Below are 19,967 nucleotides of genomic sequence, written 5' to 3' on the forward strand. Positions count from 1 at the left end.
GAATTTATTGTGTGACTTGTATTTCAAAACAGTAGCTCTTGGTTTGTTTAATTTCCATGTGTAAATTGAATTTGACTCGTAGTCTTTGATATCTCTTTCAAACTTAGTTTTTTTGATTTTTTTTTTGCATATTTTGTTTGAGTTTTGTATCCCAAAAGTCTTCTACACTAGGCGGAAAACTTTCACTGAGTTTTTTTCAAGAAACAAATATCAAACGCAATGTAACTTGGTTATCCTATAAGGCTATGTGCCCACTATGCGCATTTTTAGCATTTCCGTAGCGGCAGTTCCGCTGCAGAAACGCTTAAAAAACGCTTGGTATAAGGTCTGCCATGTTCCCCGAAGATAATCCGCATGTGCTGTGCACATGCTGCGGAAATTTCCGCTGCGGATTATCATTGCGGAAAAATCCGCAGCCCTACCAATTATTTTGCGGAATCGCTGCGTTTTCGCCGCCATTGACTTACATTGGACCGCATGACATCCGCATCACTGCATCTGCGGATGCGAATACCATGCGGTTCAATGTGCGGATGGTACCCGTGTTTGGAGAAGAGGAGACTCTCCTCCAGACCTGGGTACCATAGTACCTGTAAAAAAAAGAATAAAATAAAAAATATACATTATATTTACCTTCTGATGGCCCCCGGTCTCCATAGCAATCCGTCCTGGCTTGCCGGCAGCTCGCGATGGTCTAAAAAGGTCCTGCCATGACGTCATTTAGTCATGTGACATCGGCAGACGTGTGACCCGTCACATGACTAAATGACGTCATGGCAGGTCCTTTTAGTCCACCGTGAGCTGCCGGCAAGCCAAGACTGATCGGATAAGGAGACCGGGGGCCATCAGAAGGTAAGTATATTATTTATTTTTTACCACTCTTTTACTGTCATACTGTTATTATTATTATTTATTTATTTATTATTATAGTGCCATTTATTCCATGGCGCTTTACATGTGAAAAAGGGGGTATAATACAAGAACAATTACAATAATCTTGAACACAATGTGACAGCGACTGGTACAGGAGGAGCGAGGACCCTGCCCGCGAGGGCTCACAATCTACGAGGGATGGGTGAGGATACAGTAGGTGAGGGTAGAGCTGGTCGTGCAGCGGTATGGTGGAGCGGTGGTTACTGCAGGTGGTAGGCTTGTCGGAAGAGGTGGGTCTTCAGGTTCCTTTTGAAGGTTTCCATGGTAGGCCAGAGTCTGATACGTTGGGGTAGAGAGTTCCAGAGTAGGGCGGAAGCACAGGAGAAATCTTGTATACGGTTGTGAGAGGAGGAGATAATAGGGGAGTAGAGAAGGAGATCTTGTGAGGATCGGAGGTTGCGTGCAGGTATGTAACGGGAGACTAGGTCGGAGATATATGGAGGAGACAGGTTGTGAATGGCTTTGTATGTCATGGTTAGGGTTTTGAACTGGAGTCTCTGAGCAATGGGGAGCCAGTGAAGAGATTGACAGAGAGGAGAGGCCGGGGAATAGCGGGGGGATAGGTGGATTAGTCGAGCAGCAGAGTTTATGATAGATTGGAGGGGTGCGAGAGTGTTAGAGGGGAGGCCACAGAGCAGGAGGTTGCAGTAGTCAAGGCGGGAGATGATGAGGGCGTGCACTAGTGTTTTTGCAGATTCATGGTCTAGGAATGTGCGGATCCGGGAGATATTTTTGAGTTGGAGTCGGCAGGAAGTGGAAAGGGCTTGGATATGTGGTTTGAAGGAGAGTTCCGAGTCCAGGGTTACCCCAAGGCAGCGAGCTTGAGGGACTGGGGAGAGTGGGCAGCCATTGACGTTGATAGATAGGTCAGTTGGGAGGGTTGAATGAGATGGCGGAAAGATGATGAATTCTGTTTTGTCCATGTTAAGTTTTAGAAATCTGGCTGAGAAGAAGGATGAAATAGCAGACAGACATTGTGGGATTTTGGTTAATAAGGAGGTGATATCGGGTCCAGAGAGGTAGATCTGTGTGTCATCGGCATAGAGGTGATAATGCAACCCATGAGACTCTATGAGCTGTCCCAGCCCTAAGGTGTAGATGGAGAAGAGCAGGGGTCCTAGAACTGAACCTTGGGGGACACCGACAGATAGGGGGCGAGATGAAGAGGTGGTGTGTGAGTGGGAGACACTGAATGTCCGGTACTATATAAAACCATGCCCTTTGCAAGTTGTCAAGCACTTTCCAAATGATGCTAAAATCGCTTGGAAAGCGCTTGATAACCCGCATGCAGAAATGCATGCAAAAATGCTTCACTTCTGCTTGTCCCTGGCCGGAAAAACACATGTACAATCCTCATGCGTTTTTTCTGCCACGGAGATGCAGAAACGCTTAGGAAAAATCTGGAGCTTTTCTGCATCGTGGGCACATAGCCAAAGGGTATGTGCCCACGATGCAGAAATGAAGCAGAACATTTCTGCAGCATTTCTGCATGGTCTTGGCAGTCAAAAATGCTTGCTGATTTTACACGCATTTTTGCAGAGTTTTTACATGCGGATTTGACTTGCGTTTTTCAAGTGCATTGGGACATCAAATCCGCAAGCAGAAATGCACAAATAATGGACATGCTGCGGATTAGTCCGCAAGGAAAATCCACTGTGGAAAATTCTGCAGCATGGGCACAAAACATGCAGATTTTCATTGGGGATCATGGGGCACGGATTAACAAGTGTTTTGCAAGCGTTCACGCTGCCGAAAATCCACATCAAAAGCGCTTGAAAAACGCATAGTGGGCACACAGCCTAAGGATTTTTTAAAATGTGGATATATATCCTGTAAAGCATGCAACTATCTTAAGAAAGCCGACATATTTGAAGAAAACCTAACGGGACAGCAATTTGCAATACACAATTTCATCAATTGTAGCACTATAGGGGTCATCTATTTAATAGAGAGTTAACTACAATACGTGGGATGCACGTCAGATCCGCTATATGTATAAACATGTATTAGAAGACATTTATCTGACGTAATCAATCCCACAACATTAAACCTGTCTGTGGTTTCAACATGCTTTTCACAAAAACATAAAGGGGATATCAGATCCTTCAGATATTAGGAATAGAAAAGGCTTATAAACCATTAAGAGGTGGAGATATGAAAAGAAAAATCTTAAATAGAAAGTCATATTGGATATTTAAATTACACACTTGAGCCCCACAGGGAATTAACATCAGACAGGATTAATATTACAGTACAATTAATTGTATTTGTCTTTAATTTCCAGTGATTTTATTGAATGTCTGATGCACGAGTTGTATTTGTGTATTGTAGAGATCTGAGGTTGTGGGTTGTAAGTAATCACCTAGGCAGGATAACGATGCAACAATATTTTATTAATCACAGCCATGGTAATGCAGCAATTCCAGGTAAATGGCCCAAAATACAGTTCTCTCAGTCCTGAAGTTCTCAACCTGGGATCAGTAGTTCCCCTGGCTTTGTATCAGGCGATGCCCACTGTCTCCCATCTTTTGGTTGGCCCACAGATTTCGTATCTCCAGCCAGTATAGTCTGTAGCCACAGTCCATGATCCTCTAGACGACAGATGAAAGCACAGATATCCAGTAGCAGCAGTTCTTCAATGAAGTTTAAATCCTAATGTCATATCCACAACTGAAGCACGTTTATCCACTTTAGTTGATAACAGATCTTCAACACTCCGTAAGCCATCCATCAGCTCCAGGTCCACAGCCACAAATCCTAACCCTCCGGCATCCTTCCACCAACTCCCAAAACTAAAACATGTCTCTCCTCTCCTTCTCTGGGGTCAGCCCCCTCCCAGCTCAGAAGTGATGACACCCTTTCCCTTAAGCATTTACTGTTCGCTAAAGCAATGAAGAATATTCTAGAAGCTGTAACGGGTCTGGGAGGCGGAACCTCTGAGCTACTATACAAGGGGGCGGTCCTTGTAAGGGAGCGGGTGGCGACCAGGCAGGCAGTCACAGTAGGTGACCGGGACAGTCTCTGGAAGAACGGGCTGGGGATCACGGCAAGTGACCGGGGCAGTCTCTGGGTGAACGGGCTGGAGGTCACGGCAAGTGACCGGGGCAGTCTCTAGGTAATGGGTAGGTACGACCTGTGATGGCTGAACCTCCAGGTAGGCAAGCAGGCAGGTAGCGGAGAAGCGCTCCCAGGTGAGCGGGCAAGAGTCTCTGGAATAGCTGGTGGTCACAGCACGTGACGGCGGAGCCTCCGGGCAGGCAGGTAGCGGAGAAGCGCTCCCAGGTGAGCGGGCAAGAGTCTCTGGAATGGCTGGTGGTCACAGCACGTGACGACGGAGCCTCCGGGCAGGCAAGCAGGCAGGTAGCGGAGAAGCGCTCCCAGGTGAGCGGGCAAGAGTCTCTGGAATAGCTGGTGGTCACAGCACGTGACGGCGGAGCCTCCGGGCAGGCAAGCAGGCAGGTAGCGGAGAAGCGCTCCCAGGTGAGCGGGCAAGTTGGTCCTTAGACAGACTGACTGGAGTTGTAAGGCAGACCGTCGGACCTCTGGCAGGCAGTCAGGTAGCTGATGTGCGCTCCCAGGTGAGCGGGCAAGTTGGTCCTTAGACAGACTGACCGGAGTTGTAAGGCAGACCGTCGGACCTCAGGCTGGCAAGCAGGTAGCAGGAATAACAAGCAGGAAACAGACAGCAAACTGGCAGGAATCAGGCAGGTAACTGGCAGGTAACTGGCAACGGGACCTGAGGGCTGAAGCAGAGTAGAACAGTGCAACAACATTGCTCGGGCACCTCCATTTTGGAGGAGGTGCCTTATATATGGTAAAGTCCTCCGGCCATTGGCCGGGGACTCCTTAGGACGGCGCGTGCGGCCCCTTTAAGAGGAAGGGAGAGCGCGCGCGCGCGCCCTAAGCACAGTGGCCGGGAAGGAGCGCGCGCTGCCAGCAGAGCGGGAGAGGGACGCCGGGCACGGAGCAGAGTGGTGAGGGGAACAGCGTCCCTGCCTAGCAGAGGGCAGGGACGCCGGCACTACAGTACCCCCCCCTTTAGGCCCCCCTTTTTTAGGCCAGATAGAAATTTAGCTAGGATGAGAGGGGCATGGATGTTCTCCCGGGGCTCCCACGTTCTCTCCTCAGGACCAAACCCCTTCCAATCTACCAGAAAAAAGGTCTTTCCTCTTACCCTTTTGGTGGCAAGAATGTTCTCTACCTCAAACTCGTCCTCAGCAGAAACCGGAGCAGGAGGCGTACCTGTAGACTTGGAAAAAGAGTTAAGCACCACGGGTTTGAGGAGAGATACATGGAAGGAGTTAGGGATCCGTAAGTTGGCCGGGAGTTTCAATTTATAGGCCACCGGGTTGATCTGACTGATGACCTCCAGAGGACCGATGAACCGAGGCCCTAACTTGTAAGAAGGTATCTTGAGTCGAACATATTTAGATGAGAGCCAGACTTTATCTCCTGGACGAAATTGTGGAGGATCCAGGCGTTTTTTGTCAGCGTGTCTTTTCATACGCTCGGATGACAGAAGGAGTGCGGACCGGGTACTCTCCCATATGGAGGAAAATTTGCTAACGAGAGATTCCGCAGCCGGGTTGTCCACAGAGGTGGAGACAGGAAAAGGAATCCGAGGATGCTGACCAAAGACTACAAAAAACGGGGATTTGGAGGAGGATTCGCTCTCGTGATTATTATAAGAGAACTCGGCCCATGGTAGGAGATCCACCCAGTCAGAATGGTGGGCATTAACGAAGTGCCGGAGGTAACTGGTCAGGTTCTGATTGATCCGCTCCACTTGACCATTGGACTGTGGGTGGTAAGCGGAAGAGAAGTCCAGGGTGACGTCTAGTAGTTTACAAGTGGCTCTCCAGAAACGTGAGGTGAACTGTACCCCACGATCCGACACGATGTGGAGGGGCAGGCCATGAAGACGGAAGATGTGGCGGATAAAGTCTTTAGCCAGCTCGGGTGCAGACGGAAGGCCTGGCAGGGGAATAAAGTGAGCCATCTTGGAAAAGCGGTCAGCGACCACCCAAATGACCGTACAACCGGCAGAGACGGGGAGATCAGTTATAAAGTCCATTGCTATATGCTGCCAGGGGGCAGCAGGTACAGGAAGCGGAAGGAGGCGTCCGGCTGGCAGATGTCTCGGGACTTTGTTGCGGGCGCAGGACACACAGGCAGAAACAAAGTCTATTATGTCCTTGTGCAGGGTAGGCCACCAATAGTGCCGGGCAATAAGCTGGAGGGTCTTTTTCTGACCGGCGTGGCCAGCTAGTTTAGACGAATGGCCCCAGTGTAGGATCTTCTCCCGATCAGGTACTGAAACAAACGTCTTACCGGGAGGGAGACGATTTAGACTCACGGGAGCCACCTGCATTACTCTGGCGGGATCGATGATATGTTTAGGTTCTTCCTCGAGATCGGACACCAGAAAGGATCGGGACAAGGCGTCTGCTTTGACGTTTTTGTCAGCCGGGCGAAAATGAAGAACAAAATCAAAGCGAGCAAAAAACAAGGACCACCGGGCTTGGCGCGGGTTAAGTCTCTGGGCATGCTGGAGGTAAGCCAAGTTCTTGTGGTCAGTGTAAATTATTACCGGATGAAGAGCCCCCTCGAGTAGGTAACGCCACTCCTCCAACTCCAGCTTGATGGGCAATAACTCTCGGTCTCCTATGGAATAGTTGCGCTCAGAAGAGGAGAAGAGTTTGGAGAAGAAGCCACAAGTTACCATTCTCCCGGAAGATGATTTTTGAGTAAGTACCGCTCCGGCTCCAGAGGAGGAGGCGTCAACTTCCAGGAAGAACTGCTTGTTGCCGTCCGGGCGATGCAGCACCGGGGCGGAAGAGAAGGCCTGTTTTAGGGAAAGAAAGGCCTCCTCTGCTTCGGGCGGCCACTCTTTGGGATTTGTACCCTTACGGGTGAGCGCGGAAATTGGGGCAGTCCGGGAAGAGAAGTGCGGGATGAAGAGGCGGTAATAGTTGGCGAAGCCCAGGAACCGTTGAATAGCCTTCAACCCCTCTGGTCGGGGCCATTTCTCGATGGCAGACAGTTTCTCAGGATCCATTTGTAGGCCGGTCTGAGAGATAATGTAGCCCAGAAACGGAAGCGAGGTCTGCTCAAAGAGGCACTTCTCATATTTAGCGTAGAGATGGTTCTGCCTGAGCCTGAGCAGGACCTGACGAACATCCCTCCGGTGAGTCTGGAGATCCGGAGAGAAGACCAAGATGTCGTCCAGGTACACCACTACGCAGGAGTAGAGAAGGTCCCGGAAGATGTCATTGACCAACTCTTGAAAGACGGCAGGAGCGTTACAGAGGCCAAAGGGCATTACCAGATATTCATAGTGGCCGTCCCGAGTGTTGAATGCCGTCTTCCATTCATCCCCCTGACGGATACGAACCAGATTGTACGCCCCACGGAGGTCCAGTTTGGTGAAGATTCTAGCCCCCCTCAGACGATCAAATAACTCCGGAATGAGCGGAAGGGGGTACTTATTCTTCACCGTGATCTGGTTAAGGTCTCTATAGTCTATGCAGGGACGGAGAGAGCCGTCCTTCTTTTTGACGAAAAAGAAGCCTGCTCCCGCCGGGGAGGTAGATTTCCGGATGAATCCCCTGGCCAGATTCTCCTCAATATATTCGGACATCGACCGGGTCTCAGCAGCGGATAATGGATAAATACGCCCACGGGGAGGAGAAGTACCAGGTAACAGGTCGATAGGGCAGTCGTATGGTCTATGAGGGGGTAGTGTCTCTGCCTCCTTTTTATTAAAGACATCAGCATAAGACCAATAAGGAATCGGAAGTCCAGGTAGATTAGCTGGGGTAGGAGAAGGACGGACGGGATGAACGGGAACCAGACAGGTCTTATGGCAGCCCTGTCCCCAGCGAAGGACTTCTCCGGTCTGCCAGTCAAGAACGGGTGCATGTCTCTGGAGCCAAGGCAGGCCCAGCAAGAGGGCGTGAGAGAGTCCAGGCAGAACATGGAAGGAGATACTTTCAGAATGCAGCATTCCCACCTGCAGAGTAATGGATTCGGTGATGAATTGGATGGGGCGTGGTAAGAGCCCCCCATCCACGGCAGCAACAGACAAGGGTACAGCCAGAGGTTTGGTGGGGATGCGGTATTTCTCTACCAGGGACTGTGAAATAAGATTCCCGGCTGCTCCAGAGTCCAGTTGGGCTAGTTCGAAATAACGGTTCTCCCCGTAGACGATTGAAACTGACATCAGCAGGGATGGAGAGGATTTATTCTTGTCTAGGTGGACCTCTCTGAGCGAACCTAGACACAGGCGTTTCCCGACCTCTCCGGGCAGGCACGGATCCGGTGCTCCTTACTGCCACAGTAGAAGCAGGTCCCCTCGGCACGGCGTAAGTCCTGACGGGTCTTGACCATCTTGGTCTGATCGACCTGCATAGGCTCAGGAGGGTGTACCTGGTTAGAGACAGAAGGAGTGACGGGTTTCTGAAAAGTAGGAGCTAGACGTGGTAGCCTCCTCTCACGGGTGACCTCTCTGGCACGCTCCTGGAACCGTAGGTCAATCCGGGTGGCAAGAGTTATTAAGTCATTGAGAGTGGTAGGAATGTCCCGACCGGCAAGTTCATCTTTAATACGGCCGGACAGACCCTCCCAGAAGACGGAAACCAGAGCGTCGTTTTCCCAGGCCAGCTCCGAGGCAAGGGTACGGAACCGTATGGCATATTGGCCCACGGTGAGACTTTCCTGACGGAGGCGTAGCAACGATGATGCGGATGAGGTCTTCCGTCCGGTTTCGTCGAAGACTTTCCGGAAAGCCGTGAGAAAAGCAGGCAAGTTGGACACCAGGGGGTCTCCTCTCTCCCATAGAGGATTTAGCCAGGCCAGGGCCTCCCCGGTGAGATGGGACATGATGAATGCAATTTTGGCTCGGTCGGAGTTAAACTGGTGGGACAATAGTTCAAAGTGCAGGCTGCACTGATTTATGAAGCCCCGAGCCTGGGCTGAGTCGCCTCCGAAGCGAGGAGGTGCAGAAAGCCGAGGTCCGGGGTAGGATATCATGGTGTTAGTGGACAGCGGAGCTGCCGGATTGCGAGACATGGCACTGGCGGAGGATGTTGGTGGAGCAGTCAGAGTGTCCAGGCGAGTATTGACATTCCGCAGGTGACCCAGGATGGACTCCTGTTGGGACCTTTGACGGGACAGTTCATGACACAGGTCCGAGAGCGAGGGAGCTTGGGTGCCACCGGGTTCCATGGCCCGAGCAAACTGTAACGGGTCTGGGAGGCGGAACCTCTGAGCTACTATACAAGGGGGCGGTCCTTGTAAGGGAGCGGGTGGCGACCAGGCAGGCAGTCACAGTAGGTGACCGGGACAGTCTCTGGAAGAACGGGCTGGGGATCACGGCAAGTGACCGGGGCAGTCTCTGGGTGAACGGGCTGGAGGTCACGGCAAGTGACCGGGGCAGTCTCTAGGTAATGGGTAGGTACGACCTGTGATGGCTGAACCTCCAGGTAGGCAAGCAGGCAGGTAGCGGAGAAGCGCTCCCAGGTGAGCGGGCAAGAGTCTCTGGAATAGCTGGTGGTCACAGCACGTGACGGCGGAGCCTCCGGGCAGGCAAGCAGGCGGGTAGCGGAGAAGCGCTCCCAGGTGAGCGGGCAAGAGTCTCTGGAATGGCTGGTGGTCACAGCACGTGACGACGGAGCCTCCGGGCAGGCAAGCAGGCAGGTAGCGGAGAAGCGCTCCCAGGTGAGCGGGCAAGAGTCTCTGGAATAGCTGGTGGTCACAGCACGTGACGGCGGAGCCTCCGGGCAGGCAAGCAGGCAGGTAGCGGAGAAGCGCTCCCAGGTGAGCGGGCAAGTTGGTCCTTAGACAGACTGACTGGAGTTGTAAGGCAGACCGTCGGACCTCTGGCAGGCAGGCAGGTAGCTGATGTGCGCTACCAGGTGAGCGGGCAAGTTGGTCCTTAGACAGACTGACCGGAGTTGTAAGGCAGACCGTCGGACCTCAGGCTGGCAAGCAGGTAGCAGGAATAACAGGCAGGAAACAGACAGCAAACTGGCAGGACTCTGGCAGGAATCAGGCAGGTAACTGGCAGGTAACTGGCAACGGGACCTGAGGGCTGAAGCAGAGTAGAACAGTGCAACAACATTGCTCGGGCACCTCCATTTTGGAGGAGGTGCCTTATATATGGTAAAGTCCTCCGGCCATTGGCCGGGGACTCCTTAGGACGGCGCGCGCGGCCCCTTTAAGAGGAAGGGAGAGCGCGCGCGCGCGCCCTAAGCACAGTGGCCGGGAAGGAGCGCGCGCTGCCAGCAGAGCGGGAGAGGGACGCCGGGCACGGAGCAGAGCGGTGAGGGGAACAGCGTCCCTGCCTAGCAGAGGGCAGGGACGCCGGCACTACAGAAGCCTTCATCTGAGACTGCTTGTAAGACCCCTGTGGTGACGGCTCCACTGTGTCTACAATCTACACTCCCCTAATGAGATTATTGGTTGCTGAAACAATGGACTCCTGAGATTAGTGAAATGCTGGACATTTTGCCAGGACATTTTACAAGTGAATCCTACATACTGACAAGTATGCAGAACTATATAAAACATAACAAGTAAATCACTAATAACACACAATAATAATATTGACGAAAATGGTGGTCCGTGCTGGAAAAGTATCATAGTCTTTAGTAAGTGGGCAGCTCCTCACATGTATTATCATTTTCTTCCATACAATACAGGGTTAAATTGTCTGAGAAGTACTCTGTAATCAACAGAAACTCAGGCGTTCCAAATGGATGGATATAAAAGTATCACAGAGACTCACATGTTGCAAATCAGGAGTAAGCATTGGTTTGGTATGTGGGCACTTGGTGGTATGCCATCACAACAGTTTTTATGAATTTGCAAAAAAATGTGAGGTTTTAACAATATAGACAATGCTGGAGAATCGATCTCTCCTCCTTTCTCTACTTGAAATGTCCCTGTGAAGATACAGAATAAAATCTTAATAAGCCAGACGATTAGATTTGTTAAGTCAAGAGAAATACACTATCGTGTTGTGTTGACTTACAAATGTATTTGTATTTCTCTTGCTGATCAAAAAAGGTCATAGTATTTGTATAACCCTGAATGCTGAATTCTATTCGTTTGGAAACAATCATGTTTACTATGCTAATGACAAATTGTACTAAGTCAGCTGAAAGTTTAGTTACAACAGCCCCTGTGATACCAACTATGTAAATAGATTAGCTCAAACAATGATAGGTGATCCCTGCACCTTTACCTCTTTTACCTGGGCCTGATGACCTCACACAGATGTGAATATAAACAAAGATGTCGGTAGTGCTGTAGACAGAATGAGACTTGGGACAGAGAATCAAGGAACATCAGAAGGAGAATGGGAGACATCCTTCAGGAAAGTAGATGGATTGCATGTCATCTAAAGAGACACAGATTTGCATTCTACATGATTCTAGTCTAAGGGTATTGGCCCTGACTAGAAAGATTCAGATCTGCTCCATTAACCATCAGAGAGACCATGGATACTTTTGGGGAGTCCAGGAGAGGACGAAAAAGTCACTTGGCCTCATGGATATGTTGTTTTGGGGTTGCTAGGAGGGACCCACCAGTCGCCTGGCCCCATAAAAACTCTCGGAGAGGCCAGGATGGGACCATCGGGTCTCCTGGTCTTGTACCTCGATGGACTGTTGGCTTCCTAAGCTTGCCGCTACCTTCTCTCTGTGGGGGCCCGCCAGAAGTGGGGGGCCACTGGTGGAGGTAGTCAGCCTGGAAGTCTCCAAAGTCACAGCTCTTCTGTCCCAGGTGGGTGGAGAATTAAGGGTGAGACTATGTAATGTTGTACCATCTTGGGTATTTGCTGGGACTATTCTGTGTCTTTATTGTCCGCTTTGTGGTTCAATAAAGTATTGCCACGCTGTTTTACCCTCACCCTGTGTTGTTTGAGTAACGTTACGCCCACGGAAGACCCCGGGTCTTCACAATCCCTGACCAGGTCGGCTCCATGCGGTGATCTTCAGACAAGGTACATTGAATAAACAGTGAGCTGACCTTCGACTGCATTTTACCATTATATGATGTTTTCCCTATAGTGACAAATATTTATTTTTGCTAAAACTGTGATATTTTCACTTTAAAGCTTTTTTTTAAACCTTTTTTGTAAACACAGAAGCCTCTGATTGCTCCGGTAATGCACTGTACTACTGTAGTGACGTGTATTATCCCTGCCTGTCAGTGTAATACCAACGGCCCCATACACATGAGATAAGTGTTGGCTGAACTGTCATTTGGCAGACGGCTATCTCTCCAGAGACTCCCCCATACATAAATATTCCAGCCTTCCTGTGATTTGTATGACTGACTGCATCGGTAGGGAGGCCCTCAAATACATTATATAGTCGACAAAAATCTGTGCTTCCATGCAACTTTAGTCTAATGTTTATGGAGGCGTTAAAAGGTAACTTATGGAATGCTGCCTCTGGCCCGGCCTAATAGACTTTTGTACATTGCAGGCCCAGAAACCATTATTAGGCATTTAAGTATTGTAGGAACGAGTCAGCCCCATACTATCGAGTACTTGGGGGGAGGAGGGGCATTCAGCCGAACTCTGTCACACCTTCTTAGATGCCATGTTTGCTTTTTGCAGGAGCTAGTGGTTAAACTGCCAGGGATTTTATTGCAGCCACACCTGTGCCATCCCTGCGGTGTACATCTATGTTCTGGTGCCCAAAAGAATTCACATAAAACCAAAAACAAATGTTTAACTTGTTAAAAAAATGACAACATGGGTCTTCTGCTTTTTGCATGTTTTTTCTTTTTACAAGAATTGTTTCTGACAATTTTCTTTTGAAACATTTTAATATCTGCTTTTTTTCTGGGGGTTTTCTTGTAATATAGGAAAGCCTAAGGCCAGAAATAAACCCCATAATACACTATACATGTAGACTTTAGTATCAAATCATTTCTGTCCGCGGTGTTTGTGCAAACAAAACAGCTTTTATAAAAGCCTCAAACTTCTGTGTGTGAATCAGATATGAGATCTAACGTGATAGAAGATTACAGTTCGGGGAAGACGGGAAACATTCATATAGACGGCCGGTGGTGATGTAGTCAGTGATGGACTGTGGCCAAATATGGTTTTAGATCCGTAGTAGAAGATGTTGCCTCATCATAAAGTAGTTATTTCTCATGTCACGTGAAATAAATTTCTCCTGCAGTATTGCGAATTCCAATTCCAGTGTCGGAAAATGAGACGAGAATTAGCATTATGGAAGATGAGTCTATGAGAAACGTGTTCAGCTGCAGTCTCCGAGGAAGAAACTGTTTGTTGTCTGTGGCCTAAAATATATAGGTTTTATTATTAGATGTAAAGAAAAAACTAAATGCTGGAAAATAATAAATCTCCTCATATGTTTCCCCTTATTATCTCCAGCAATTGTATTATTACACAGGATTTTTATGATGTTCCATCAGCTTATCTTTTTCTTATTCAGATCTCTAAAATACCGGATCCTCTCAGTGAAGATCGTGATTTATCCAGGAAAATGATGGACAAGATTGGGGAGACTATATTACACCTCACCCTAGAGATCCTCTTCCGTCTTACTGGAGAGGTGAGAGATTCTGATGACGTCACATTACATCATTCTTATCTATGGGAATATCAGATGGACAGAACTGGAGAGGTGAGGACTCTGGAAATGTCTGGAGTGAGATTTATTAATGTGTCTCTCCATAACCAGAGATTAATCACGGGACCTCCATCTCACCCCTTCATACATGAGGACATCAATGACCAGAAGATCCTAGAACTCACCTACAAGATGATTGAGCTGCTGACTGGAGAGGTGACACTGCTGGGACATTATACAGTAACACTATGAAGGGATCGGGGATATGATGGTATCATTGTATGTGTCAGGTTCCTATAAGGTGTCAGGATGTCGCCGTCTATTTCTCCATGGAGGAGTGGGAGTATTTAGAAGGACACAAAGATCTGTACAAGGACGTCATGATGGAGGTTCACCAGCCCCTCACATCTCCAGGTAATAGACAGGACTAAATACACACGGCCTATAATTATCTGTATGTAAAGAATGAATTCAGTCCCTGCATGTGTTTCCTCCAGATCTATCCAGTAAGAGGACAACACCAGAGAGATGTCCCCGTCCTCTTCTTCCACAGGACTGTAAACAAGAAGGTCCCAATGTTCCTCAGGATCATCAGGTAGATGGATAGAAGGTGTCATGAGATCTCCCCTATGATGTGTAGACGGCTGTGAAGGTCTTGTGCTCAGTCTTGTTTTATCCACCTGTATTATATGTTTTATACTTGTGTAATGAGAAAGGTGGAGATGGCAGGATAGAGCTGATCATAGAGGTGACTTTTCCATCTGTCTGTGACTTTTACAATATTTGTTTCAGGGTGAAGATCTGACCCATATTAATACGACAGAGACATATGTGAGGGGTGATGAGCGGTGTAAAGAGGAGATTCCTACATATGACTACCCAGGTGAGTAGTAACCACTAAATTCTGAGAAGTCACAGACTCTTCTCGGTCACTGGCTGTGGCTGCTTTATCAGTCATGTAGTCCGGCCGTATCACAATCGTGTGATCACCATTTTGCCGCTAGACCACAACATTCTCCTCCGTGCGAAAATGTTCAAATTACGTTGTGTAATTGTGAAAGCCCTTTTCTATAGAATTTACAAACTGGAGGATCCACCTATCCCCTGGGATTAGGAGACGCTGACCGTTACTTGCCCAGATCTGTAAACTACAAATCCAAATGACAGTGTACGTAGAATGTGCTGACAAATAAGAAAATCAGTTGAAGAAAAATATTATGTTGGGTCTGTAAGAGAAAGCGGAGGGTAATGATGCTGTTGGCTTCCTAGATTCCTGATATCTTATTGGATGAATCCACCTTCTCTCCCTTCTGTGCTCCTGAATGTCCTCATATGGTCCCTACAAGACCAGGTCCAGTCTTTCTGGCCAAACTTCACTTTTATGATCTACAACATTAAATGTGCAGTGAGGCCAAGTGTGAATTTCTGTACAATAACACCAGAGTTTCCCTTTATCCTGACTGTTCTGTTTCTTTTAAAACCAACTAACTTCAAACAGGATTGTGATAAACTATACAAAAAACATTACACCTGTGCCATGATATATCTCTAAGCTGTGCGTGGCTGATGGCTGTAATATACATTTATTCACGCCTGCAGGAGATGTGTTGGCTCCAGCCCTGGTTTCATGGATTCACTCCACATCATAAATAGTATTGAGCGAATTTGTTCGGCATTTCAAATTTGGGTTTGTTTTCGGGGTTCCGGCCTGTTCACGCCAAAAAATCAGACGCGCCCGAACACGAACCCGAATTTGAAATGCCGAACAAATTCGCTCAACACTAATCAGAAACTATATTATGTTTTCAATCCTAAGAAATTCAGATAACTGCACAATCTCTCCTGAAATGGGGGCGCTAATACTTTCTCTACTCTGGTCAGGACTCACAGTAGCTCCAATGGTCCGCCATAAACAAGTTCAACTCCAGTTTAGTGTTGGATTTCTCCCCTCATACACACGTTGTTGTTGGGGATGTTACATCTCATGTATATAATCGTCTTATCCTGTCTGTCTGTCCTTCTGTCCAGGAAATCCTGCGTCGCTGATTGGTCCGGCCTCGGGATATAGAAATTTATCGGTAGCTGCTGCATTTCCCACCCTAGGCTTATACTCAAGTCAATAAATTTTCCCAGTTTTTTGTTGTAAAATTCGGGGTCTCTGCTTATACTCGGGTCACCGCGCACAGGCAGCATGTGACCCCCGGCTGCAGCCGGCTCTTGCTTCCGCTTATGTCACGACTATTTGCAGCTGCCGCCAAGCAGTCTCCTGTTTCGCGTTCCACGATGAGTGATGGGCTGTGGCCGGGGTTATCCCCCATCCCGTCACACCCGGCATTCACCGCACGAGCATTCATTGACAAAGCGCGCAGTGGATGCTGGGTGTGACACGATGGGGGACAACCCCGCCCACACCCCATCATTCACCGTGGTACGCGGAACAGGAGACCCCTGGCTACAGCCCCAAATAGTCGTGATGTAAGCGGAAGCAAGAGCCGGCTGCAGCCGGAGGAATTACGTTCTGGCTGTGCGTGGTCAGCGATGTTGTCACAAGCAGTATTGACAACATGACGTAATGACAAAATTCATTAAGGGCCCTGGAGGGATACATTTGGGGGTTAATTTAAAGTAGTGCACAACCCATTTAAATGCTGCTTCGCTTATTAGTCGCGCCCGGTCGGCCACATACATATTCTAGAATACCCAATGCGTTTGAATCGGGCCACCATCTAGTGTTTATATATTCTTTCCTTTTTTTCACAAGTTCATTCTGTATGATAGTTTCATTGTGGTGGGATCGGCCGGCCTCACTTATGTGACTCTGTAACTCCCTGGTAGTCTTTCAAAAAGGTCTCCATTGCCTCTTCCAAATGCCCGAGATCTAAATTTAAGACCCCTCAGCTCTGCACTATTATAAAAAAGTTCACTTTAAATGTCTAATATTTCTTCTTGACACTCATCTGACAGAAAATATTGTCCCTTACGATAGTTTAGATTGCCAAAAGCCACCGAGCCCCATACTCTAATTACCCCAGAGAGGTTTCACCACTAGTTACTCATTTTTCTCTGATGAAGACTGTTGAGTTTGATCATTTCAGTAGATGTTTTATTGTGTATAATCACAGTTTTTGACTTCAGTAATCCTCTGATTTAACCCCTTCCTGCAGCCAGTATTATGTTTATAATCAGGCCCCATTTTTTAAATCTGACGTGTGTCACTTTATGCGGTGATAACTTTGGAATTCTTCACAAAGGATAATAGGAAACAAATGGATCTTACAAATTATTTTCCAACTTCTCTTGAATCTGACAATCCCCTATATACGGTTGTACACTACTGTCTGGGCACATGGCAGGATAAGAAGGGACGAAGCGCCTTTAAGCTATTAGGAATGCAGATTTTGCTGGAATAGTTTGCAGACACAATGTATTGGGGGAGCTGGTCTTGGTCACCTGGAAGCTCAAAAGATGGCCACCACGAACAGGCTTGTTTTATCTACCCCTTTTATAGATTTCATAAATTACTTTGCTCATCACCCTTTAACCCCTCTACATGGATCTGAACCTACACAGAGATCCCTAGGCTTGGGCCACGGTGTTACCTGCTATTCGGTGGAGTGACATGGGAAGAAGAATAGTCAGGTAGCCGGGTCAGAACCAGGAGGGCAGAGAAAATACAAAATCAGAAGACACAAGAGTAGTCAGTAAACAGGCCGAGGTCACAACAGAAACAAATACACAAGCCGGGAGCTGATCACAGAGGACTGAACCAGAGGAGAACAAGGCTGTATCTGGCAGCTTCCGGCAATATGCTTCCAGCTTTAGTAGGGTGCGGTGCTTTCCAAATGGCTGAAGCAAGGAGCAGATTACTCCAGCTGGACAGCACACACACCCATACTGCCAGACTCGATGGTACTACAGGTACCAGCAACCCTAATCTTAGTGGCTGGACAGAGCCTGCGCCTTTAACTCCATATTTGGGAGGCAGAATGAACAAACAGTTGAACACCACGCTCCACTGGTTCATGCAATGAGGTTTTCCATTAGATAGTCATTGTCCTGGTGAATAAGTGATTTTTTTTTATATAGTTTGCATTTTTTACAGACAGTTTAAGTAGTAATGTTCAAAAATATAAAATTCAAAAAAATTTTATTAAAAAATAATAATTGGTTTTATTCTTGACAGATGACTGTACCAGGAGATCAGAGGGACAGCTGACACCTTCAATTTTCAAATCAGATAATTTTCAGATCCCACAGGATAAAATTGAAGTGAATGACATTTCTCCAGATTTACCATCATCCCTTCACAGCAAAGATCTGTCATCTGATCCTTTGAAACAGGTCCTGTCTTCTGATACATTACCAACTACTAAGGAAAATCAAAGTCACAAAATAAGCATTAAAAAACAAACTGCTTCTAATGCAAAGAAGACATTTTCACATTCAGAATATAGAAATAGTTTTCCTCTCAAAAAGTCTTTTCTTAAACATCAAAAAATTCACACAGCGAAGAATAGATTTTCCTGCTCCAAGTATGGGAGATGTTTTAATCAAAAATCAAGTATTGTTAGGCACCAGATAACTCACACAGGAGAGAAGCCTTTTTCCTGTTCAGAATGTGGGAAATGTTTTACAGAGAAATCAACTCTTATCAAACAACAGAGAACTCACACAGGGGAGAAGCCATTTTCATGTTCAGAATGTGGGAAATTTTTTAACCACAAATCAAATTTTTTTAAGCACCAGAGAACTCAAACAGGTGAGAAGCCTTATTCATGTTCAGAATGTGGGAAGTGTTTTAACCAGAAAGGGCATCTTGATAGCCACTGGAGAACCCACACAGGCGAGAAGCCTTTTTCCTGTTCAGATTGTGGGAAATGTTTTAACAACAAATCATGTCTTGTTGTGCACCAGCGAACTCACACAATGGAGAAGCCTTTTTCATGTTCAGATTGTGGGAAATGTTTTGTACAGAAATCAAATCTTTTCAAACATCAGAGAACCCATACAGGGGACAAGCCTTTTCCATGTTCGGAATGTGGAAAATGTTTTACAGAGAAATCAACTCTTATCAACCATCAGAGAACTCACACAGGAGAGAAGCCATTTTCATGTTCAGAATGTGGGAAATGTTTTGCAAAGAAATCAAATCTTTTCCAACATCAGAGAACTCACACAGGGGACAAGCCTTTTCCATGTTCAGAATGTGGGAAATGTTTTACAGAGAAATCAACTCTTATCAACCATCAGAGAACTCACACAGGAGAGAAGCCATTTTCATGTTCAGAATGTGGTAAATATTTTACAGTGAAATCAAATCTTATCAAACATCAGAGAACTCACACAGGGGACAAGCCTTTTCCATGTTCAGAATGTGGGAAATGTTTTACTGAGAAATCTACTCTTATCAAACATCAGACAACTCACACAGGGGAAAAGCCTTTTCCATGTTCAGAATGTGGAAAATGTTTTAACCTGAAATCTAGTTTTCTTAAGCACCAGAGAACGCACACAGTGGAGAAGCCTTTTCCATGTTCAGAATGTGGAAAATGTTTTACAGTGAAATCAACTCTTATCAACCATCAGAGAACTCACACAGGAGAGAAGCCATTTTCATGTTCAGAATGTGGGAAATGTTTTGCAAAGAAATCAAATCTTTTCCAACATCAGAGAACTCACACAGGGGAGAAGCCATTTTCATGTTCAGAATGTGGGAAATATTTTACAGCAAAATCAAATCTTATCAAACATCACAAAACTCACACATAATTCAGAATGTGGGAAATGTTTTACAGAGAAATCAACTCTTATCAAACATCTGAGAACTCACACAGGGGAGAAGAATTTTCCATGTTCAGAATATGGAAAATGTCTTAACCAGAAATCTGATATTGATTAGCTCCAGAGAACCCAAACAGGGGCGAAGTCTTTTTCATGTTCAGATTGTGGGAAATGTTTTAACCAGAAAGCGCCACAACAGCGTACTAATTATCTAGTTTACCCTTGTTGAAGAGATTTTTTCTGTTTTCTCCATGCTTAGTGTGGCACACATATGCACACAATGCAAAGATTGAGTCAGCTTCTCCCTTTTTTAATTGATTTTAGTTATGATTTTCATGTTGCCCACACCTGTTACTTGCCACAATTGTGTTTGAACAAGCTTCACATGCTTGAAATAAAGTTGTTTACCCACAATTTTGGCAAGGTGTCAACAATTTTGTCCGGCCTATTTTGTGTGAAATTATGTTCAATTTGCCTTTTTTTCTCTGTTTTCTTGTGTTGTTCCAATACATGCAAAGGAAATAAACGAGTATAACAAAACGTGTAATTTCAATAATTTTCTGGGAGAATTACTTCATTTTCTGGAACAATTTCAAGGGATCCAACACTTTGACCATGACTTGTTTTTGTTGCCTTTTTAAT

At 46.8% G+C, this 19,967-nt stretch overlaps 1 protein-coding gene across 2 annotated transcripts in view; it reads left to right on the forward strand.

Moving 5' to 3' along the window:
* The window catches only part of LOC141191654 (uncharacterized), an 83,377-nt gene extending 63,611 nt beyond the window's left edge, over positions 1-19,766 (forward strand). The window contains exons 2-7 of one of the 2 annotated variants that reach the window (XM_073661595.1): positions 13,407-13,526; positions 13,656-13,760; positions 13,835-13,958; positions 14,042-14,139; positions 14,337-14,427; positions 17,728-19,766. In XM_073661595.1, coding sequence (XP_073517696.1) covers positions 13,458-13,526; positions 13,656-13,760; positions 13,835-13,958; positions 14,042-14,139; positions 14,337-14,427; positions 17,728-19,313 — 2,073 coding nt within the window. In that variant the 5' untranslated portion in view covers positions 13,407-13,457 and the 3' untranslated portion in view covers positions 19,314-19,766. The remainder of the gene's footprint in view (positions 1-13,406; positions 13,527-13,655; positions 13,761-13,834; positions 13,959-14,041; positions 14,140-14,336; positions 14,428-17,727) is intronic. The other variant, XM_073661594.1, reaches the window with a different exon arrangement.
* Positions 19,767-19,967: the final 201 nt, after the last annotated feature.

The sequence above is a fragment of the Phyllobates terribilis genome, unplaced genomic scaffold (genome assembly GCF_046119375.1).
Source record: "Phyllobates terribilis strain yellow unplaced genomic scaffold, ASM4611937v1 Scaffold_49__1_contigs__length_9717188, whole genome shotgun sequence".
Lineage (NCBI taxonomy): Eukaryota > Metazoa > Chordata > Amphibia > Anura > Dendrobatidae > Phyllobates > Phyllobates terribilis.